This window comes from Pogoniulus pusillus, chromosome 19 (genome assembly GCF_015220805.1).
Source record: "Pogoniulus pusillus isolate bPogPus1 chromosome 19, bPogPus1.pri, whole genome shotgun sequence".
NCBI lineage: Eukaryota > Metazoa > Chordata > Aves > Piciformes > Lybiidae > Pogoniulus > Pogoniulus pusillus.
In genome coordinates, this window is record NC_087282.1 from 22468859 (window position 1) to 22490500 (window position 21642).

The 21642-nt window shown below is 48.2% G+C and overlaps 1 protein-coding gene across 4 annotated transcripts in view; it reads left to right on the forward strand.

Moving 5' to 3' along the window:
- Positions 1–21642, forward strand: part of GABRA3 (gamma-aminobutyric acid type A receptor subunit alpha3) — a 91851-nt gene that overhangs the window by 59057 nt on the left and 11152 nt on the right. For 3 of the 4 annotated variants that reach the window (XM_064159610.1, XM_064159609.1, XM_064159611.1), the window contains exons 6-9: positions 2437–2519; positions 6617–6760; positions 8391–8543; positions 14312–14523. In XM_064159610.1, the coding sequence (XP_064015680.1) occupies positions 2437–2519; positions 6617–6760; positions 8391–8543; positions 14312–14523 (592 nt within the window). Of the gene's footprint in view, positions 1–2436; positions 2520–6616; positions 6761–8390; positions 8544–14311; positions 14524–17703; positions 17932–21642 lie in introns of those variants that run through there. The other variant, XM_064159612.1, reaches the window with a different exon arrangement.

Here is a 21642-nt window from a genome sequence, read left to right on the forward strand (position 1 = left end):
CACCTGGAAGAGATAACCTCTGTTTTTTTCTTGCCTTTTGTCTTTTCTCCTTTTTTTCCAGTTCTTTCCTTTCACATGAACTAAACAAGAGCTTTTTTTTTTTTTTCAATTCTTTTCCTTTTAAGCAAACAAAACCAACCCTCCTTTTTCCCCCAGTTCCTTCCTATTAAGCAAACAAAACCAGAATTCTTTTTTTCACAGTTCTTTCCTTTTAAGCAGACAAAGTCAAATCCTTTATTCTTTTTTTTCCCTTTTCAGTTCTTTCCTTTTAAGCAAACAAAACCGGAACTTTCCTTTCTTCCCCTTTTCCCCCTTTTTCCCCTTTTTCCCTTTTTTCCCCTTTTCCCCTTTTTCCCCTTTTTCCCTTTTCCCCTTTTTCCCCTTTTCCCCTTTTTCCCTCTCCCCCTTTTCCCCTCTCCCCCCTTTTCCCCCCTTTTTTCCCCCCTTTTCCCTCTTTTGCCCCCCTTTCCCCCCTTTTCCCCCCCCTTTTCCCCCCTTTTCTCCCCTTTTTCCCCCCTTCCCCCCCTTCCCCCATTTCCCCCCCTTTCTCCCCTTTCTCAACTTTTTCCCCCTTTCCCCCCTTTCCTCCCCTTTCCTCCCCTTCCCCCCATTTTCCCCCCTTTCTCCCCTTTCTCACCTTTTCCCCCCTTCCCCCCTTTTCCCCCCTTTCTCCCCTTTTCCCCCCTTTCCCCCCACTTTCCCCCCCCTTTTTCTCCCCTTTCTCCCCTTCCCCCCCTTTCCCCCCCCCTTTTTCCCCCCTTTCCCCCCTTTTCCCCCCTTTTTCCACCCTTTCCCCCCATTCGCCCCTTTCCCAACTTTTCCCCCGTTTCCCCCCCTTTTTCCTCCTTTTCCTCCCTTTTCCCCCTTTTCCCCTTTCCCCTCTCCCCCCCTTTTTTCCCCTTTCCCCCTTTTTTTCCCCTTTTCCCCCTTTCCCCCCCTTTCTCCCCCTTTTCCCTCCCTTTCTCCCCCTTTTCCCTCCCTTTCTCCCCCCTTTCTCCCCCTTTTTCCCCCTCTCCCCCCTTTTTTCCCCTTCCCCCCCTTTTTCCCCTCTCCCCCCTTTTTGCCCCTTTCCCCCCCTTTTTCCCCCCTTTTCCTCCCTTTTCCCCCCTTTTCCCCCTTCTCCTCTTTTCCCCCTTCTCCTCTTTTCCCCCTTTTCCTCTTTTCCCCCTTTTCCTCTTTTCTCCCTTTTCCTCTCTTCCCCCTTTTCCTCTTTTCCCATTTCCCCTTTTCTCTTTTTCCCCTTTTTTCCCTTTTCCCTTTTTTCCTTTTTCCCCTTTTCCCTTTTCCCTTTTTCTCTTTTCCCCCTTTTTCCTTTCCCTTCCTTTGGTTTGGTTTGCATTTGACTAAGCCTGAATATTTCCAGTGAAGAATAACTTGCTTTGAATGTTTTTCTAGCTGAAGGAAAATATATCAGGAGAAGCTTTCCACTGTGCTTCTTGACCTGAGTTTTCCAACAGTCACCTTCAGCCTTAGGTCTGTGCACTTGGCCTTTGCATCCACCTGTTAGGCCTGTCGTGGTTTGTTATTTTTGCCAAGCTACCAGAAGCAGGTCCTTTTTTTTTTTGCTACAAATGATTCCTTCAGAGAAGATTGTATTAGACATCTCCTGGGAAGCCATCTCCCTCTCCCAGGCTGCAGGGTTTGTGGCACTTTGGGAAGGAACACAGGCTTAGAGATACCTTTTTAGAGCCTTTTCTAATGGATCTTTTTTATGCCTGGCCCTGCATACTGCTTTTATGGTTGTGCCTCCCCCACAAAACTGCTTCCTGGTAAGGTAACCCCGCTGGGATTTGATGGATGCATAAAGCACACAAGCTGTCCTGCACCCCTCAAACAGTCTTAGGACATGCAGTTCTGTGTCTGCCTGCAGCATCCTCTGCAGTGCCATCAGCAAGGAAAGGGCTGAAGGATGTAGGATGAGGTGCCCCACAGGCACAGGGCTCTGTTGTACTTGATGCAACAGCTGCAACTTCATGACTCTGGCTTTGTTCAGCACGCCCAGTAATTCTGTGTCTTCCTGACAGCAATGTGCCAGACCACTGGGAAGAGCAGGCCATGCTCCTGGGAAACCTTTTCACCTGCTTTCCAGCATGGTCTATGAGGTGTCCTCGGCCCCAGTCATTACTGATCTTTTTGTGCACAGCTCATAAGCAAACAGAAATCCTGAGTCTTGGCAGATCTTCTCATTAGACTGAGTGGATAAAGATGAGCTCAGTCAACAGGGTTGAGTTTATGCAATAGGAAAGGTTGCCAGGTCTGTGCACATGCTGTTGTCTCCACAGCTGATGGCCTTGTGCCCAGAGATCCAGATCTGAGTGACCACATTGAGGTCTTTGTCACCTTTGATGGATGCAGGGGAAAGACCATGGCAGAAGGGCCGGGTGGGAGCCTCCACAGCTGGGTGTTTCTGATGGCATCTTGTGTTTTCTCTTGTAGGCTAACGATTCACGCAGAGTGCCCCATGCACCTGGAGGACTTCCCAATGGATGTGCATGCTTGCCCGCTGAAATTTGGGAGCTGTAAGTACCCTGATCAGCCTCTGCAAGGAGGTGGGTACAGAGCTAAAGGGCAGTCCTTTGTGTGGACAGTGCATTCCAGAATTATCATTCCTGATTCTGTGACTTAAAATTAGTTTCCTTTCCCTCATACATACAATTCCTACCGCATCAGAAATGGACAGCAAACAAGTCTGTCATCAGTTCAGGCTCACAGGACAGGCTGGACACCTATAGGTTAGCTGTAAGTCTATCAGGGAAGTGGGAAGAGCAGATTCCTGTTGCCCTTCTGCCTTCACTGAGCAGCAGTGCCTCAGCAGGAACAGCATTGGTGAAAAATTTGGAGATGCTTTTCCTTCACCACAAGGTGATCCTGGGGTAATGGATTTGGGAAGGCAGCAATGGTTTCTGCTGCTAGGTGCCCTGTCCAGCTTTCCTACATCGCTCCTGCCAAAGAGGGAAGAGCCTGAAATCTCTGATTGCTCTGCCTCCATGCTCCAATGAACCATAGAAATCCCTTGCTCTTCTTTGATCTCTCAGACAGGTTACTCTCTAGGCTTGAAAACTCTGAGAATCTCAATCCTAACACCCAAAGTCTTGGTTATGGAAGATTGCTTCCATAGATCATAGAATCATAGAATCAACCAGGTTGGAAGAGACTTCCAAGATCATCCACTCCAACCTAGCACCCAGCCCTGTCCAATCAACTAGACCATGGTACCATGTGCCCCATCCAACTGGATAGGGCTGGGTGCTAGGTTGGACTTGATGATCTTGGAGGTCTCTTCCAACCTGGCTGATTCTATGATTCTTGAACACCTCCAGAGACAGTGACTCCACCACCTCCCTGGGCAGCCCATTCCAATGACAATCATTGTCTCTGCCAACAACTTCCTCCTAACATCCAGCCCAGATCTCCCCCAGCACAACTTGAGGCTGTGTCCTCTTGTTTTGTTGCTGGTTGCATGGGAGAACAAACCATCCCCACCTGGCTATGACCTCCCTTCAGGTAGTTGTAGACAGCAATGAGGTCACCCCTGAGCCTCCTCTTCTGCAGGCTGCACACCCTCAGCTCCCTCAGCCTCTCCTCACAGGGCTGTGCTCCAGGCCTCTGCTTCCACAAATCCAAAGATCTGCTGAGTCAAAACCTGCTTCCAGCTTCCCAAGCTACCAGCTGCTCACCTGCCTGGTCTTCCCATACCCTGCCTAGGAACAAGTTCTCATTTCTCTGCTGTGTGCAAGTGAATTTTCTTTTTGAATTTGTTCCTAAAATGAGTGGTACAAAATTCCAAGCCACTGATTCACCCTAATGTGGAAATAAATTTCCTAGTCTGGCTCTGCCTGGCATTTCTTCCAGGTCTAATGAACTGCAGACACTCTTGGTCTATGCTTGCATTAGACAGGAGACTTTCCCATCTGAAAAACGAGCCCCCACCAGTAAAATCCCTTTTTTGATTCTTAAAGAGAGAAATCTGAACCTTTCTAAACTGGCATTCCCTTCCTGCAGACAATTAGGAGTTGACTAAGGAGAAAGTTGAAAAGTTTGATTGACACCAGACAAAATCATGTTTATTATGTGCATCTATTCCTCTGCCTCGTGACAAAAGGCATCCATGAAACTGGATTACTCAAAACTAATAAAATGAAGCTGTTTCTTAGGCAGCACCTAATTAAATGTAGAACTGATTGCCACGAGACATCACTAAGGCCAGTAAATTAGCAAGCCTTAGAGAAGGATGTTAATTGACCTTATAAGGAGGGATATAAAATCCCATACCTCAGGCCTAAACTCTGGGATTATTACAAGACTTGCAGATCACTCCACATCTAACTGCTTCTGATGTTTTGTGATGAGGCAAAGAGAATAATGTGCATATTTTTACTGAAGCACCCTTTAGGGTTTTTTTTTTACTGATTTGGCCTCTGAATGATGAGAGTTTTGACTCAAGCAGCTCAGAGTGCTGCCCCTGATTAACACTAGCATGGCCCTTTCTAAAGCACCCATCTGCAAAGCATCTGAGCGCACATCTACTGCATTAGAGCTGGATTAAACTCATGTTTGCACCAGAAAACCATTGACATCTGGAAGCTGCTCATTTGCAAGAAGCTTAGAGTGGGTCAAATTTGTAAGTAGAGGACAATGCCAAGGCCAGACAAGAGCTGTTCAAAGGTAGCTGAATTAGTCTCAGCGACCACCTTCCGGTGATCACTGTACCCTGAATGACTCATCAGTGACTTCCTGTCTCTTTGCCACCATGGCAGCCACCCAAAGAGGGAAAGCAGAGAGCTTGCAGAAGTTAGGTCATCAGGCGTTTCAGATAGATTAATCTGCCCTCCTGCATTATTCCTTGGACCAAGTGCAACCAAGGTGATGGCTTTAACTATTACCATGTTCCCTAAAAGATGGATGCACTCAGCAGAGAGCAACTGTTTCTAAGACATTTGGACAGCAGCTGAGGCTTGGCTGACATAGCTGTTGCTGAAGTTACCAGCTCCACTAAATATTTGCTGTAAAGGCTGTCCCAGCTTGGACTGGACTGGATCACAAGCAAGGTGCTGAGCAGAGCCCAAACAGCTTCATGGCACGAAATGTTTTCCAAGCATTCATGCCATGTCTCTGTGCCACCAGACACTCTTCTGCCTCTGGTGACCAAATGGACAACTGCTGTTTCAGAGATAATGGTAATGAAACTGTGGGCAAGCTCCCTTTGCAGGCTGAGAGTGGCAGTGGGTGAACCATGACTGCTAGAGCAGAAGATGCTGCCTGTCAAGGTGGAAGAGCATTTGCAGAGCTGTACAAAGCTTAAGCCTGAAGGAGGATGGAGGTCTCCTGAAGCATGTTGAGAGCTGGAAGGAGGGGCTGGAAAAGCAGAGTACTGCATATTGGATAGTGGTGCCAGCCTGCAGCAGCACTGGCATACTGAGAAACATTGGCTGGTTATCAAAACCACCTCCTGCCCTTTGCACAGGACCTTCCTAGTATAGAACAGATTTGCCAAGCCCCACTGATCAGAGAAATCTGTCTTTCTCACAACACCATCTCCCACCGTGCAGGAGCTGAGACATCTCTGCAGCAGAGCTGACTCAAGCCAAAAAATTCCTTAATGTCTTTAAAGGGGAAGCTGGTGGTAAAAAATAATTAAAAACTTGATTTAGTGCACTTTGTTCTGGCTTAAAACAAATGGTGCAGTGTGAGTATGGAGAGGAAGCTCAGGCATCACAGGGAGAAGTAGCTCCCAGTTAGTTAAAACTCTCCTAAGTCTCCTGGATATCGTAGGACTGGTGAAACCAAGAGCATGTAGGTACTGATGGGGAAGGTTGTGGCTATGAGGACAAGCAGGTGTTTGATCACAAAGGCTTGTGAAGGTGATGGTGACTGTTAGAGAGAGGCATTTCCATATAGTGAGTTGGGCAGATGGGATAGGGAGGGGAACTTGCAAGGTCCTGGAAGGTTGCCCTGGCCCTGAGCCTGGCTCTACCCCACACAGCAGTCCAGTGGCACTTGCCTGCTGTTTCTCTTGTGATGTGCCTGCAGGCTTTCTCAGCACTGCCCTCCCATGTTGTGATGGATTGACCTGGATGCTGGCAAACATGGTCATGCAGGGCAAAAAGCATCTTGGTGGTTGGGCACATCACCTCCAAAGCTGAGGGGCTTGGAGAGGGTTGCTTCTGAGTTAAAGGTTTTTTTACTCTTATTCCTTAGCCCAGAATTTAACCCCATTTGCATTTAGCCTTTCTCACCAGCTGCTGCCAGTATGACTCTTCCAATCCCTGGCATGGTAGGGCTGTGGCAGTCCTGCTGCCCCAGCAGCCTGCTGGTCTGGATGTCTTCCTATCTTCTGTCTGCCTGGAGCCAGCACTTGCAGAGTCAGCACGTCAAGGGGACAGCGAGTTTCTCAACAGCAGTGCTGTGCTCCCTCCTGCAGCTTCCTTCCAGAAACCCTACTTCCCTTTTGCTCATTTGGCTTAACAGTTGCCTTGGTCTCTGGCCATGCTTGGCTGTGCTCAGCCATGTGGCTCTGAGGAACACACAGCAGGGATTCGCTTGGCTACAGGCTAAGTGTGGCATATTTTAGGTCAGGCAGCAGGCACAAACCTCAATTCTTGTTTCTCCTCCACAGATGCCTACACAAAGACAGAGGTGATCTACACCTGGACGCTGGGGAAGGATAAATCAGTGGAAGTAGCAAAGGGTGGATCTCGCCTGAACCAGTATGACCTTCTGGGCCACGTTGTTGGGACAGAGATGGTTCGCTCCAGCACAGGTATTTGTGAGACTGCGATGCAGTGCATGGGCTGAGCAGAAGGTCAGAGAAGATGGACCTGTGGGCTTGGAATGCCACGGGTTGGCATGATTATAGAGGCAGTGCCTGTGGGTAGTGGGCACCACAGTGTGTTCCAAGCCATGCGCTGTTGAAGAGTGTGGCTGGGCCCATCAGCAGTCACCAAGGGGCAGTAAGCAGTCTAGATTTTAGTGGATTCCACTGAAAGAGCCTTATTGCCCATACCCCCTAGGAAACTGATTTCAAGCCTCTAAAGCTGATCTATTGTGTGGAAAACATTCCCCACCTTGCCCAGCTGGTTCTTAGTATCGTGGGCTCATTTGTCTTGGATCCCTTTCCAGTCCCCCAGGAGACCATTGTGGGCAGGGGAGGCAAATGCAAAGTAATGCTCAGTGTGGTTTTCACTGCATCTGCTTACACAAATATTATCATAGCTAATAGAAGATTATCCCAAACAAATGTTTCCTCTGATTAATGACCAATATTAATCATCTCTCTCTCCCATCTGCTGCTCCTCCCTTTCCCACTGAATCCAGGTACCAAATAGCTTCTGTTCTACCATGTGTGTCTCTCTCATCTTTCTTTGCTGCTTTTTTATTTCTATATGCACCAGTAGTTCTCTCATTTGAGAATATTTCCTCTCTGGTGCACTTGATTTTAATAGTGTCTGTGTGTAACAACTCATATCAGCTCCCTTGGGGAATGTGGGGAATCCAGGGAACTAAATGTCATAATATCTGGCCCATCTCTTTACTTAAGTTGTAGTAAAATGCACAGACCTAAAGTGCAAGAAAGCTGCTGAAGGCTCCTCTATGTAATGGTTTAGCAGAGCCACACTCACAACAAAAGGGCACAATAACCCAACAAAACATCCAAAGCTCTGAGTGCAGGGTGCTGGGGAAGATCAGGACAGCTGCTTCACGGGTTTACAGCTCAGACCTTCAATGACAGAAGTTGCCCTGATTTTTCAGATGGTTACAGTGAGGAAAGATGGAGTATTTCCAGGAATGTCAGAGAAAACAAAATCCTTTGTCCTGAAATCCTGCTGAAGCACTGTAGGGTCTCTCTAGGCTTAAAAGACCTTACCCACAATATGGCTCCCTGGGCTGGAGCAGAAAATGGGTGGGAGCTGGGTTGGGAGGGACCCCCAGAGATGCCATGTGTCTGGGGTGAAATAGGGAAGGCCTGTTGGCTGGCTGGTTGTTGGCATCCAGCTGCCTTTGTCCTACAGGGGTTCTGTAGTGAATTGAAGAGGCCTCTAGAGAAGTGCTCTGAAGGGCCAGCTGCTGTGTGGAAGTCACCCAGGCTGCGCTGAGGCACATGGGCCAGCACGGCGTGCCCCAGCAATTGTTTCTGCAGGACAGGCAGAGCTGGGCTCAAGTGATCTGCAGCACACATCCCTCCTTCAGGTGGTTGTCAGGGTGGCCTGCAGTACTGCGAGGTACCAGGGCATGCCAGCCAGTGACAGCTGGACACACGCTGCCATTTCAGCTGAGAACCTGAGAGCTGGTTCAGGACAGATCTTTAGTGGTGTAGAGATATATTGGTGTCTAGCTGGCCCCATCCTGGACAACAGTGTCAGCTCAGCATCTCTAACTGTCTCTCTCTGCAGGAGAGTATGTTGTCATGACCACACACTTCCACCTCAAGAGGAAGATTGGGTACTTTGTGATACAGACCTACCTGCCCTGCATTATGACGGTCATCCTGTCCCAGGTCTCCTTCTGGCTAAACAGGGAATCTGTTCCTGCCCGAACGGTGTTTGGTGAGTTTGAAAGCATGGGGGGTGTCCTTTCAGGGCAGGGGAAAAAGGCACTCCAGTTGATGGAAAACAGGCTAAGCATCAGAGCTGGTCTCCCAGGCTTTAACTGGCATCAGTGAAGCTGCTGACCATCCCCAGAGTAGCTCTCAGTGTCTTTCCAGTGCACCTGATTTCACTGAATCATTGCAAAACTACTCCTATCCATGTTGCTGCTACAAGCCAAGCCACAAATACTAACAGTAATCAGGGCATTGATCATCTCATTATATGCATTTAACTGTGTCTGCTTATCTGTATTGGCTTTTGAGTTGAGGAGAGGATGAGTACAAGTGGAGCAATTTAAAGCTCTACCTTCGAAATTGCTAACGTGGACTTGGTCAGAGCTCCAAATAAGTTCCTGGGCTGAGACACTGTAACTGCATGGTAAATACGTGGTTATTATTTTCTTCAGCAGGTTTCAGATCACAGAATCACAGAACATTAGGGGTTGGAAGGGATCTCTAGATATCATCTAGTCCAACCCCTTTGCCAAAGCAGGATCACCTAGGGCAGGATGCACAGGAACATATCCAGGCAGGTTTTGAAAGTCTCTAGAGATGATTTCACAACCTTTCTGAGCAGCCTGTTCCAGTGCTCTCTTACCTTCACTATAAAGAAGTTCCTCCTCATGTTAAGGTGGCACCTCCTGTATTCTAGCGTGATAGTTTGGATGTTACCTGCCCTCTCCCCCCCCAACACACACACACTTTGGAAAATCACCCAGCCTAGACTCAGCTGCTCTGGAAATTGAGTGAAGCTTTGTATTTACAGCTTAGCACAATACACAAGCAGATATCTACAATCTACACACTTATATACAGAAATACACAAGTTAAAAGGTAATGCAGAAACACAACAGCCCTCCCAGAAACCTGAGTCTCCAGGAGGGGCTGCCAACCACCCTTCCACCTTCCTCCCATTCCTCAGCCTCACCCAATATCTTGCCTTATGTTTAAGGTAGTTTTGAGGGTCAGCCAGGGGGATCAGGAAGCAGGTGGATTAGTCATACAGATAGAAGGTTGGGTTAGAGAGAGAGGTTCAGCCCAAAGCCCAGACAGCCTCCCTGTTATCTATGTTTGTGTTCTTGTTCTTACACATCTCAGCGAGCCTATGAGTGCAGCAGACATCACCACTGTTTCCCTTTCACAGCCTGTAGTCTAAGTCTTCTCACCCAAACGTTCTAGCTGGGCTCACACTAGCACATCTAGCTGGTACCCTTTCTCGAGGCAGTGTCAGGTTGGTGCTGCATGTTTATCAAAAGCTTTCACAGACACTTAGTAGCAGAACTGCTTTGTGCTCTCCTGCTAAGGCCTTTGCTTCAAGATCTACCCACACATGCACACAAACCAGGTGTGATGCTTCAGGTTTGTGATTCCTGGAAATGATAGTGCCCAGCAGATACTGCTTAGCAGAGATTGTATGGGGCAAAAAGGTCACCAAGCAGAGAGAGGACATATGGTACTGTCTGCTTGTGATTTTGAATGAGGCAGGAAGTGTGGTGTAGTGTCAAGGATCATGCAGCACTTTTGCTGTAGCAAGACTTGTGATAGCAATGCTACTACAAACCCTACAGGGCTGATGTCTTCCCTTCCCAACCCTCTACAGGCCTGAGCCTCATTCTCATGCTGTGGACTGGAACAGGATGCAGAGAGAGTTGTTGGCAGTTCTGCACTCTCTAAAATGAACTAGAATGGAGTCATGGGGTTTGTGTTCAATGCAGCTTGTGAAATGTTGGTCATAAACAGCTTTAAAAATTACAGTGGACCCCAGCTTCTCCCTGTTGGTAGCAGGTTGCTTTCCTTTCTCCAGTGAAGCAAACCCCACAACAACCCCCAGGGTGGAGTGCAGCTGCGAGGCACTGGCTGCTTAATATGACCAAACTGGTTTGCAACATCCAGACTGCAAGAGCTGCATTAAACAGTGATAAAGCAAACAGGAGGGAGTAGAGTGCCTTGGCACATGCCTTTTGGTGCTTTCATCCAAGAGAATGGAAAAGGAGGAGGTACTGCATTCAGTTTTGGGCTCCCCAGTTCAAGAGGGACAGGGAGAGATTCCAGCGGAGGGCTACAAGGATGGTTAGGGGACTGGAGCACTGCCTGATGTGGAGAAGCTGAGGGACCTGGGGCTGTTTAGTCTGGAGAAGAGAAGACTGAGAGGGGATTTAATAGATGCTTATAAATATCTGAGGGCTGGAGGTCAGGATGGGGGAGGACAGGCTCTGCTCACTGCTCTCTGGGACAGGACAAGCAGCAACGGATGGAAGCTGCAGCACAGGAGGTTCCAGTTCAACACAAGGGGGAACTTCTTGCCTGGAAGGGTCTCAGAGCCCTGGCACAGGCTGCCCAGAGAGGCTGTGGAGTCTCCTTCTCTGGACACTTTCAAAGCCTGTCTAGATGCATTCCCCTGTGACCAGAGCTGGGTTGTATGGTCCTGCTGTGGCAGGGGGGATGGACTGGATGATCTACCCTGATGATACTGTGATACTGTGTGATACTGTGATCTCTTTGGGTCCCTTCCACTCCCTGACATCTTGTGAGCCTGAGGTCAGACAGAAAACACATGGAAAATAGGAGCATCTCAGGCATATAGTCACTGATGAACTTATCTGTGAATCAACTGCAACCAAATCCCACAGAATGGACACCTGGACCCCATGTCTACCCATGCCCCAGGTGGGCTGTGATATCTGCATCAGCCCTGAAGTGTCTCTGCACACCCAGCACGGGGGTAACTTTCTATCTTATCCTGAGATTTGCAATTGGACACGTTTCATAGAGTCATAGAATCAACCAGGTTGGAAAAGACCTCCAAACTCATCCAGTCCAACCTAGCACCCAGCCCTAGCCAATCAACCAGACCACGGCACCAAGTGCCCCATCCAGGCTTTTCGTGAACACCTCCAGGGATGGTGACTCCACCACCTCCCTGGGCAGCTCATTCCAATGCCAATCACTCTCTCTGCCAACAACTTCCTCCTAACATCCAGCCTAGACCTGCCCTGGCACAACTTGAGACTGTGTGCCCCTGTTCTGTTGCTGCTTGCCTGGCAGAAGAGACCAACCTCCACCTGGTCATAGCCTCTCTTCAGGTAGTTGTAGAGAGCACAGTTTCCTGGAGTAGCAGCTCAGGCTGAGCAGGAAAGAGCTGACTGAAAAAATTAAAGCCTACCTTTGTGACAAATGTCTTTGCTCCCAAATTGCCTTGCTTCCCTATTAAGAAAATAATGAGAACTCCAATTGTTTATTTCCTCTTTTCTCCCCCCTCAAAAAGTATTGCCAACAATATTATTGAACCTCTTCAATTACCAGGAGTATGGCTTAAGGGAAGTGAAAATTAGTCAATATTTTTGGTGATATTTTTAATGCATTTTTAATTGAAAAGCACATTATTGGGGGAAATGGATAGCAATGGCTGCCTGCTTTATTGAAAAGGGAGGGAGGGGGGGAAAGGGCTTTAAAAGGCATTTTGCAACAGATCATGTTTTTAAGATAAATGGGTGTGACACACGGCTGGGTGATAGGTTGGACTGGGAGATAGGTTGGACTGGATGATCTTGGAGGTCTTTTCCAACCTGGGTGATTCTCATTCTGGCAGCTTGCCTGCTCATGCTGGCAGGATCCATCTAGGTCTCCACACACTATTTCCAAAATGTTGAGAGAAGGACAAGTGGTCAATTTCTGGTCCTCCAGAAAGTTCCAAGCCTTCTAACTGTCCTTTTTACTGTTAGTTTTTAATTTTGATTTGATTCCTAAAGCAACCAGAGGCTTCTCCATGGCATATTTCACATGAGGAAGCTGAGTCTATCATGCATCTGGATGAGGGCATCAAGTCAGACATCAGCAAGTTTGCAGATGACACCAAGCTGGGGGCAGATGTGGCTGGGTTGGAGGGCAGAAGGGCTCTGCAGGAGGACCTTGAACACCTGGACAGATGGGCAGAGTCCAAGGGGATGGTGTTCAACAGCTCCAAGTGCAGGGTGCTGCACTTTGGCCACAGCAACCCCATGCAGAGATACAGGCTGGGGTCAGAGTGGCTGAGAGCAGCCAAACAGAGAGGGATCTGGGGGTACTGATTGATACCTGCCTGAACATGAGCCAGCAGTGTGCCCAGGTGGCCAAGAGAGCCAGTGGCATCCTGGCCTGCATCAAGAATGGTGTGGTCAGCAGGAGCAGGGAGGTCATTCTGCCCTTGTACTCTGCACTGGTTAGAGCACACCTTGAGTGCTGTGTTCAGTTCTGGGCCCCCCAGTTTAGGAGGGACATTGAGATGCTTGAGCGTGTCCAGAGAAGGGCGACGAGGCTGGGGAGAGGCCTTGAGCACAGCCCTACGAGGAGAGGCTGAGGGAGCTGGGATTGGTTAGCCTGGAGAAGAGGAGGCTCAGGGCAGACCTTATTGCTGTCTACAACTACCTGAGGGGAGGTTGTGGCCAGGAGGAGGTTGCTCTCTTCTCTCAGGTGGCCAGCACCAGAACGAGAGGACACAGCCTCAGGCTGTGCCAGGGGAGATTTAGGCTGGAGGTGAGGAGAAAGTTCTTCCCTGAGAGAGTCATTGGACACTGGAATGGGCTGCCCGGGGAGGTGGTGGAGTCGCCGTCCCTGGAGCTGTTCAAGGCAGGACTGGACGTGGCACTTGGTGCCATGGTCTGGCCTTGAGCTCTGTGGTAAAGGGTTGGACTTGATGATCTGTGAGGTCTCTTCCAACCCTGATGATACTGTGATACTGTGATACTGTGATACTGTGATACTGTGATGCAGCTTACCCTACAGGTAGACAAGGATTTGGATGTCTACCTATGAGCTAGGACTCTTTTATAGTGAGCAGAGATCTGATTAATGGAGTCTTGGGAAGATTAATCTCATCCTAATGCAGATGTTTGCAATTGGTTATATGAATTGAAGATTTTCAAAACTGAACTTGAGAAGGCCCTGAGCAACCAGCAGTTGGTCTTGATTTGAGGTGAACAAGTTGATTTCCCTTCCAAACTGGACTGTTTTGTTATTCTGTCAGTGTCACCATGGACTTGTGCTGGGTAAAGCTCCTGTGATTACAGTAGGAGTAAGAGTCGTGGAATCACAGACTGCTTTGGATTGGAGGAGACCTCCAGAGGTCATCTACTCCTGCCTTCCTCTAGTCAACAGGGACATCCTCCACTAGATCAGGTTGCTCAGGGCTCTGTAGAGCCTGACCTTGAATATCTCCAGGCATGGAGCCTCAATTACCTCCCTGGGCAAACTGATTTGTGTTCTATCACCTTCATGGTAAAGAACTTGTTCATAATATCCAATCTAAATCTCCTCGTTTCTAATTTCAGATCACTGTCCCTCTTCCTATCCCTGCAGACCTTTGTAAGCTGTCCCCCTGCAGCCTTGTTGTAGCCCCCTTCAGGTAGTGGAAAGATGCTATTAAGTGTCCCTGGAGCCTTCTCTTCTCCAGGTGAACAGCCCCAGCTCCCTCAGCCTGTCCTTGTAGCAGAGATGTTCCATCTCTCTGATCATTTTCATGGTCCTCCTCTGGACCCAGTCCATCAGGTCCATGTCCTTCCTGCGTTGAAAGCTCCACAGCTGGTCAAGTACTCCAGGTGAGGTCTTACCAGACTCCAGGTGCGGAGTCTTACTAGAGCAGAGTGGCAGAATCACTGCTCTCAGTGCTGGAAATGCCGGCTGTGAGGAGAAACTAGATGGGTACAAGAGTATGGTGTCACACTATCCTTATCTCCTGCTGTGTTTCCACAGGTGTCACCACTGTCCTCACCATGACCACACTAAGCATCAGCGCCAGAAACTCGTTACCTAAGGTGGCGTACGCGACGGCCATGGACTGGTTCATAGCCGTCTGTTACGCCTTTGTGTTTTCTGCGCTGATCGAATTCGCCACTGTCAACTACTTCACCAAGCGCAGCTGGGCTTGGGATGGCAAGAAGGTGCTGGAGGCACAAGAGATGAAGGTCAGCCCCGTGGCCAAGGCCAGGGAGAGGCAGGTGGCGAAGAAACGCTGCACGAGAGAGCTGCGCCGGGGCCAAGAGTGGGTAGCATGCAGCCCCGCGGCACTCCAGGAGGCTGGATGCTACTTACTGGGATCCCCGGCTCAGCTCTCAACTGCAGCGGTTCTTGAGGGTGCAGGGGTGATGGGCCTGGGGGGGCTGCTTGTTGTGCTTAGCTGGAGCAAAACACCCAGGCACAACTGCTCGTTTTCCTTTCCGTCTTCTGCACAACTGCTTGCGGGGGTAGATGTGGATGCTTGCATGCTTTGGTCTTGCTCTGACAGTGCTCTCCTCTCTCCTTTCTTCTCCCTCTGACCCATAGATGCTCCTCTCCATGTTGCTAGCATGCCACACAAAGCCAAATGTGCCATGAGGTGCCGGTCTCACCACTGGAGATGGTCTGACACAGCCAGGGTGCCACACAGACCCAAATATGCCATGAGGTCTCCATGTTGCTAGCATGCCACACAAACCCAAATATGCCATGAGGTGCTGGTCTCACCACTGGAGATGGTCTGACACAGACAGCATCATGCCACACAAACCCAAATATGCCATGAGGTGCTGGTCTCACCACTGGAGATGGTCTGACACAGCCAGCATCATGCCACACAAACCTAAATATGCCATGAGGTGCTGGTCTCACCACTGGAGACAGTCTGACACAGCCAGTGTGCCACACAAACCCAAATATGCCATGAGGTGCTGGTCTCACCACTGGAGACAGTGACACAGCCAGTGTGCCACACAAACCCAAATATGCCATGAGGTCTTCATGTTGCTAGCATGCCACACAAACCCAAATATGCCATGAGGTGCTGGTCTCACCACTGGAGAAGGTCTGACACAGCCAGCATCATGCCACACAAACCCAAATATGCCATGAGGTGCTGGTCTCACCACTGGAGAGGGTCTGACTCTGCTGTGTCCCCTGCAACTGGTATTGCCAACTGTAGGTGTGCCCTGGCATGGGCAAGCATGGTGCAGCAGTGGGGAGCTCTAACACTTGTGCCCACAGCTGCTGGCCACTGCTGCTCTGTAAGCTCAGGCAGAGCGGGTGGGTAGAGAGCAGCAATCAGAAATGACAACTGGCATTAAATTAGTGCCTGGCATCACCCATATTTTCCCTTCTTGCTCAGGATCAGCCTCTGGCAGCTTCCCTCCTGACAGCCACTGGTACCCCTGCTCATGCCCCTCCCTCCCTCCCTCCTGATTCCATCTCAGCTGTGCAGAGAAATTGCTTACGTAGCATGCTGCTCCTTGTTGGTGTTTATTGGATCCATTTGAAAATCAGCTTTGCCCTTGTTCTTGGTTCTGGAGCCTTTGTATTTTTCTCCTTTGCATTTTGATGTGTTGTTTAAAATTGTCATGGGGCTGCATGCAAACTCCTGGCAGAACTGCAGCAACTCTGGGCAAGACAACAGCCAGTCATCTCTCTGGTGTGGAGGTCGAAGCTGAAGAACAGAGGGCTTAAGGAGAACCACAGCCATCACTGGGTGTTGAGTGCCTGCCTCTGTCTTGTGTTCCTTGGACTCTCTCTGATTTTGCAGCTGCGGTCTGAGCAGCAGACTCATGGCAGAAAGGCTTCAGAGGAGGCCAGTTGATGGTCTTCCACTTTGATAGTAAACAATAGCATTAATCTGGCCTCGAGAAATGAGAGCCTTTCTGGGTTATTGGCATGAGCAAAGGATCAGAACAGGTCCTCAAAGCAACCGTGTCCCCTTCAGGGATGGGCAAATCACTACAGTCAGGATTAACACAGCCTTGGGCAATTATGTGAACTGGGCACAGCCGAAAAAGCAGCCAAGGCTGAAAAGCTTCAGTTTGTCATAGAAGAAGCATGCTGCTGCATTTATTCATTGACCCGGAGCTGCAAGCCTAACAGTGCTGAAACAATAGGGTAAGAGCATTCAGAATGTTTGTGTGTGTGTGTGTTAATCAAGCAAGAAGACAAAGCAGGACAAGAAATATCTCAGAGGGAGTGCCCTTTGTGAGTTTGCTGCAATTGGTTTCAGGCTGGAGAATCAGGAAGGACTCCAAATTTATGGATGCTCTTTCAGGCTAACCCTGATCTTTTCTTTTGGAAGACTAACCCACTCTCAGACTCTGCAGCTCAGAGAGCTCCTTGGAAAGCAGTGGGCTTTCGGGGAGCTTGGGAATATGATGCATCACCACATTTCCTTTTCATCTTCATTCCATTGAATGTTTTCAAGCAGCAAGTTTGCCACACAATGAAGGTGCCTCATTGGCTCGGTTTCAGCCTTTAATTAGCTCTTCCTGAAACAATTGACAAGCCAGGTAGTTGAAACTACAAAAGAAAGAGGAAGCAGAAGAATAACTATTGGCATTTTCAAGTGTCTGTGTGAGGAGTAAAACTACCAGTGACAAGCCCAGGCTGAGCCCTGGTCTCTGGAGAGTTGTCCCCCTAGCCAAAAATAATGCTCTTTATTGATGTGATGGCAAGGATCCTTGCTCCAGGTTTGATTGTTTCCTTGCAGGAACCTGAAAAAAAAATCAATAAGCATCAGCCCTTTCCTCACCTCAGGTGTAGTCCACAACACCACTTCCCATCCTATCTGAAAGAGCTAACGACCTTGGGAAAGCTGACAGGCACTCGCAGCATGTCTCCTCTCTCATGGCTGCTTCTGTGCATTCTGCCCTTCTTTCTTTCTCCCCTTCAGCCAGCTTATCAGCTGAGATAGGAAGAGAGCACTTTTTCAGGTAGGTTCCAACACAATGGGCTGATCTTGGTGAATCTCTGCACTTGGACTTGATGTTCTCAAAGGTCTCTTCCAGCCTCAACAGTTCCATCATACTAAAACTCATCATGATGATGTTCTGACTATAGCCACAGCTGAGTGCTGGTTCTAGCCAGGAGCTACTCTGTACATGCTCTGCAGTTCTCCTCTAATGAAAGGCAGGCAGGTATCACCCTAAGATGTCACCAAAAACTTCATTTAGTGCACACTTGGATAACTTTGACATTGCCATAAGCTTTGTGAACTCAAAGGTTTTCCAAACCTTTCCCAACTTGCTGCTGCCGCCAGCAATTGCTAATTATGGATGAAGGATTTCCTTCCTTTTTGTGTGGCAGAGTGGCTGGATCCAATGTGGAAAATTTGTTTAATAAATATTATTTTTAAGGAAAACATCACCAGGAGGAAGATGGGAGGCCAAAGAGATTGAAAGGAGTGGTTTCAGTAGCCAGCTAACCTCACCATCTCCAGCATCCTCAAAACATCCTGTTAAAAGGATCAACTTCCAGACAGAAGGGCTGTGTGATCAGAGTGGCATCTATCTATCCATCCATCCCATCTCACCCCTTCATCCCAGCCATCTCTGGAGCCAACAAGGTAACTTCCTGAGCTGCTGTTATGGTGAGTACCCAGAGAAATATCCATTACTGGCAACTTCACCACTGGGAAAGTTTGCAGGGATGATATTAACCAGGGAGTCCCCTGCAAAAAAAAGCATTGTCTGGTTCTTAAGGTGGAAGATTCTTTTGAGTCTTTGGAAGATGCTTACTTCTGCCTGTAATGCCAAATCCTAGCCTAAAATCTAATTTAGCTGTGTGTTGACACTTGTGTGACATTAGCTTGGAATCCTGAGTGGCAAAAAGTGATAACATTAGTAGAAGCAGCTGTAGTCAGGCATGAAAACATTGAAGAACACACTTTGGATGGAGGAATAGTTCTCAGTCTTTATCCTTCCCATCCTTTACACAATGGTCCTGTAGTGCAAGGTGGGAAAGTTGGTTCCAGGCTTTCTCTGTACTTTTCACATGTCTTCTCACTAAGAGAAAGTCACCAAAAAGCATCTTCTAAACCTCTCTGTGGATAGGATCATCATGGCTTTCTTCCTCTTGTTTTGGAATTGATGGGCATGCTCAGCATTTGCACAAGCTGCCTTTTCCCCTGAGTAAAGCCTAGCTTTTTGTCCAAGCCACTCCAGCAGTTCTGAAGTTTGCCCCTTGATCCAGGTCACTTGGGAACCATTCTTCTTTCTCTTTTGTTTCTGTTTGTGGCATCTTTGTTTCAATCCCCTGCTTGCCAAGGGACAGGAGTTAGAACTACTCTGAACAGGCCACGGCTTTCAACCAGTTTGAAGTCCTAGACTCGTGGGGTGGTTCAGGCCCACTTTTTCTTTTGTTCTGCCCCAGTATGGTAAATATGTTTTTGCTGGGAATTCCCCTTGCTGACCATGCTCTGCAGCCCATGTCTGTCTTTTGTCCTACTGTACTTGCAATCACCTGTAGCTCTCCCTACCATTGCAACTGATTTATGTCCTCAGCATCTTCACTGGAGTCCATGTGTTACTCTTTGACAACGTTTCACCTTCTTTCTCTCAACACCGTGCGGTGTGTTGAGCTGATTATTCACTCCATCCCATCTCTGAGACTTTGATGGTGATCCAAGGAGCAGATCATTTGGCTCAGTCCAAGAGATGGGAGGGATGAGTGATGCCAAAGGTTACACCAGCAGCTGACGGGAACTTGGTATTGTTGTAGCCTGCTTGTTAAAGCAAGCTTACATTGCTTGGAGTCTTTGGCTCTTCTCAGGGCATAGGCATCTCACTGTAAAGTACTCTGCTGCTGTTCTCTCAAACGCTGCAGAGGGGAATTTTGGCTGGCACAAGGAAGGAGTGACTTTTTTTGCTGGAACTGCAATTGCTGGACGTTGAATTATAAGACATGTGTCAGAGACTAGAGCTGCTTGAAAGTCCTTAAGGTGAGTTTTCTCCAGAATGGGAAGTGGCAGACCCCTTGCATTACTCAAGTGCTGCAGATACCAGCGATGGCAACCTTTAGAAGTGACCTGTCAGAAGGATAGTGCTTCCAACACAAATTTCTAGCCAAGGAGCAGGTGCAGAGAACTAAATCCACAGCAGATCTTAGGCAGAAATAGTAGTCCCTATGATCTAGAAGTACAACCTTTAGCTCCTCAACAGGCAGGCACCAAGACAAGAGCATTTCACAACACTGCTATTATTTTTCAGGATGTCTATTGTGGAAGAACTTGTCAGACTGCAATACCCAGGGAGCATATTTACCTCTAGACCAACATGCACAGCCTTTCCCCTGGGAGAGCAGGGCAGGCACAGCTTTGTGCAGGAGTTCAGTCTCCCTGAACCCAAACTGGGACATAAGTGCAGAAATTGTTTTGCAACAAAAATGTTGTAAATAGGACAAGTTTTCAAAGCAAATATGGGGCTTCCTCCTGTCTTTCCTCTCTTTCCTACTCTTTCAGTGGGCCGTGGAACTCCACACAGATAAAGATTCAGGAGAAAGGCCAGGGGCCACTTTGCAGCTGACAGCAACAAGCACACTTTGCTTAGTTTGATTGTCAGAATCTTGCCTGAAACACGAATTTATAAACCACAGCTCACAGGATGAACCATTTCTTCTGACATCTCAGGAGCAGAGCACATCCAGAGTGCATCCTTGGTGTAGGTAACATGTGCCCTGGGTGCTTCTCAAAGGCTACCTAGGCTCCTAGCTCTGACCAAGGCAGCAGACTTCATAGGCAGCTGGAAAAAGACTCTGACTGTAGACTCTTATGCTTCTACACTACTTGAACAGCCTGTTCTGAGGTCCAGATAAGCCCAAGTGGAGGTCTGGGGGCTCTGAATCACACTAAAAGGAACAGTAGGTTGCTCTCACCATCCCCAGCATTCATATTTGCCTGACATTGCTCCCTTTCAGCCTGTTCTTTTCAGATGCTTTTGACCAGGCAACATAGATCCACTTTCCAAGCTCTCTGAGACAGAAAAGGTAGCCAGGTTGAAAATGTCATGTCACTTGTAGTCATCTTATTCCTGTAACAAATAGAATGGCTGATTGATACTGAAGTAATCACAGTGCACTTCAAATTGCACTCTGTGAACAACAATGGCTTTCATTTCATTCCTGATTATTAACTGTTTTTATTGCCTCCTGTGTTAATAAGTAATCATACTTAAACATATGTAAATGTTTTAAAAGGTGAAACATCTCTAGTCCTTTATTTGCTTCATGTGAGCTCTTTAGCACGCAAAGTTCACCTGCTGCAAGTTGACACAGCTCTGGTGATTGCAGAAATCAGTTCATTGTTAAAGATCACAACACCCTCTCCCACTGAGGACAATGAACATGCTCTGATCAGTGGTTTAGTCTGATCTGGAGTCTGAAGGTATTTAGACCTCTTTCTAACAGCAAGTTAATTTCTACAACTGCTTGCAATGCTGCAAGGCTGCAGGCCTGTTGTGATGATGTTATTGGAGAGGGGTCTCAAGAGTGCACAGAGGTCTGCTTCTGGTGTCCCTCTGGGAATCACTAAGGGAGATTCATTACCTAAGGTAACTAGAGATGTCCACGGTGATTGTGGATACATTTCAAATAAAGGACAGTGAGAAAGCTAAAGCCCTTGAAGCATCTCTGCAGAGCAGACTGGGCCAATCTGGCCTTTCCAGCTCCCAGTGCTACCCAAAAATGCTGCCTGCAACCAGTTGCCAGGAGGGGGTGAGGAGATGAAGTGTGCTGGCTGCACACTTTTCCTGTCCATCTCTTTGTGTGTAGATCCTTCACATACATGCAGGATCATGTCAAGCACTCTTGGGAAATGTCTGGATGAGCTTTGTGTTTCGTTTGCTTTTGAATAGCAAATGAGATCCAGAAGTCACACCTTGTTCTGAGTTTAGATCTTAGATTCCCACCACAAGTCACTGCTGCATCTAGTGTTAGGTGTTGGTGCAATCACAGTGGACATTGCACAGAGTACACGCATGCTGGGACATGTAGGGTGCCTGATGTCTGCATATAAATAGATTTCATTCAGCAGGCTTCTCCTGGTAGACCTGAGTTGCTTTGTACAATGTGGTCTACAGTTCAGCTTGTCTCAGGTCACTGACAGCAACAAGAGTACCATCAGAGTCAGGGTAACAACTCTCACGACTCCCTGTCCACTCATCTTCAATAACATCAAAACTGCCTTCATCATCTTCCAACACCCTTTAGTACATCATGTCTGACACATAAGTACCTCTTTTGCCATTGGCTGTGCAAGCATGGGCAGTGTGTCTGTCCCTGAAGCCTTGTGTAAGGAGTGC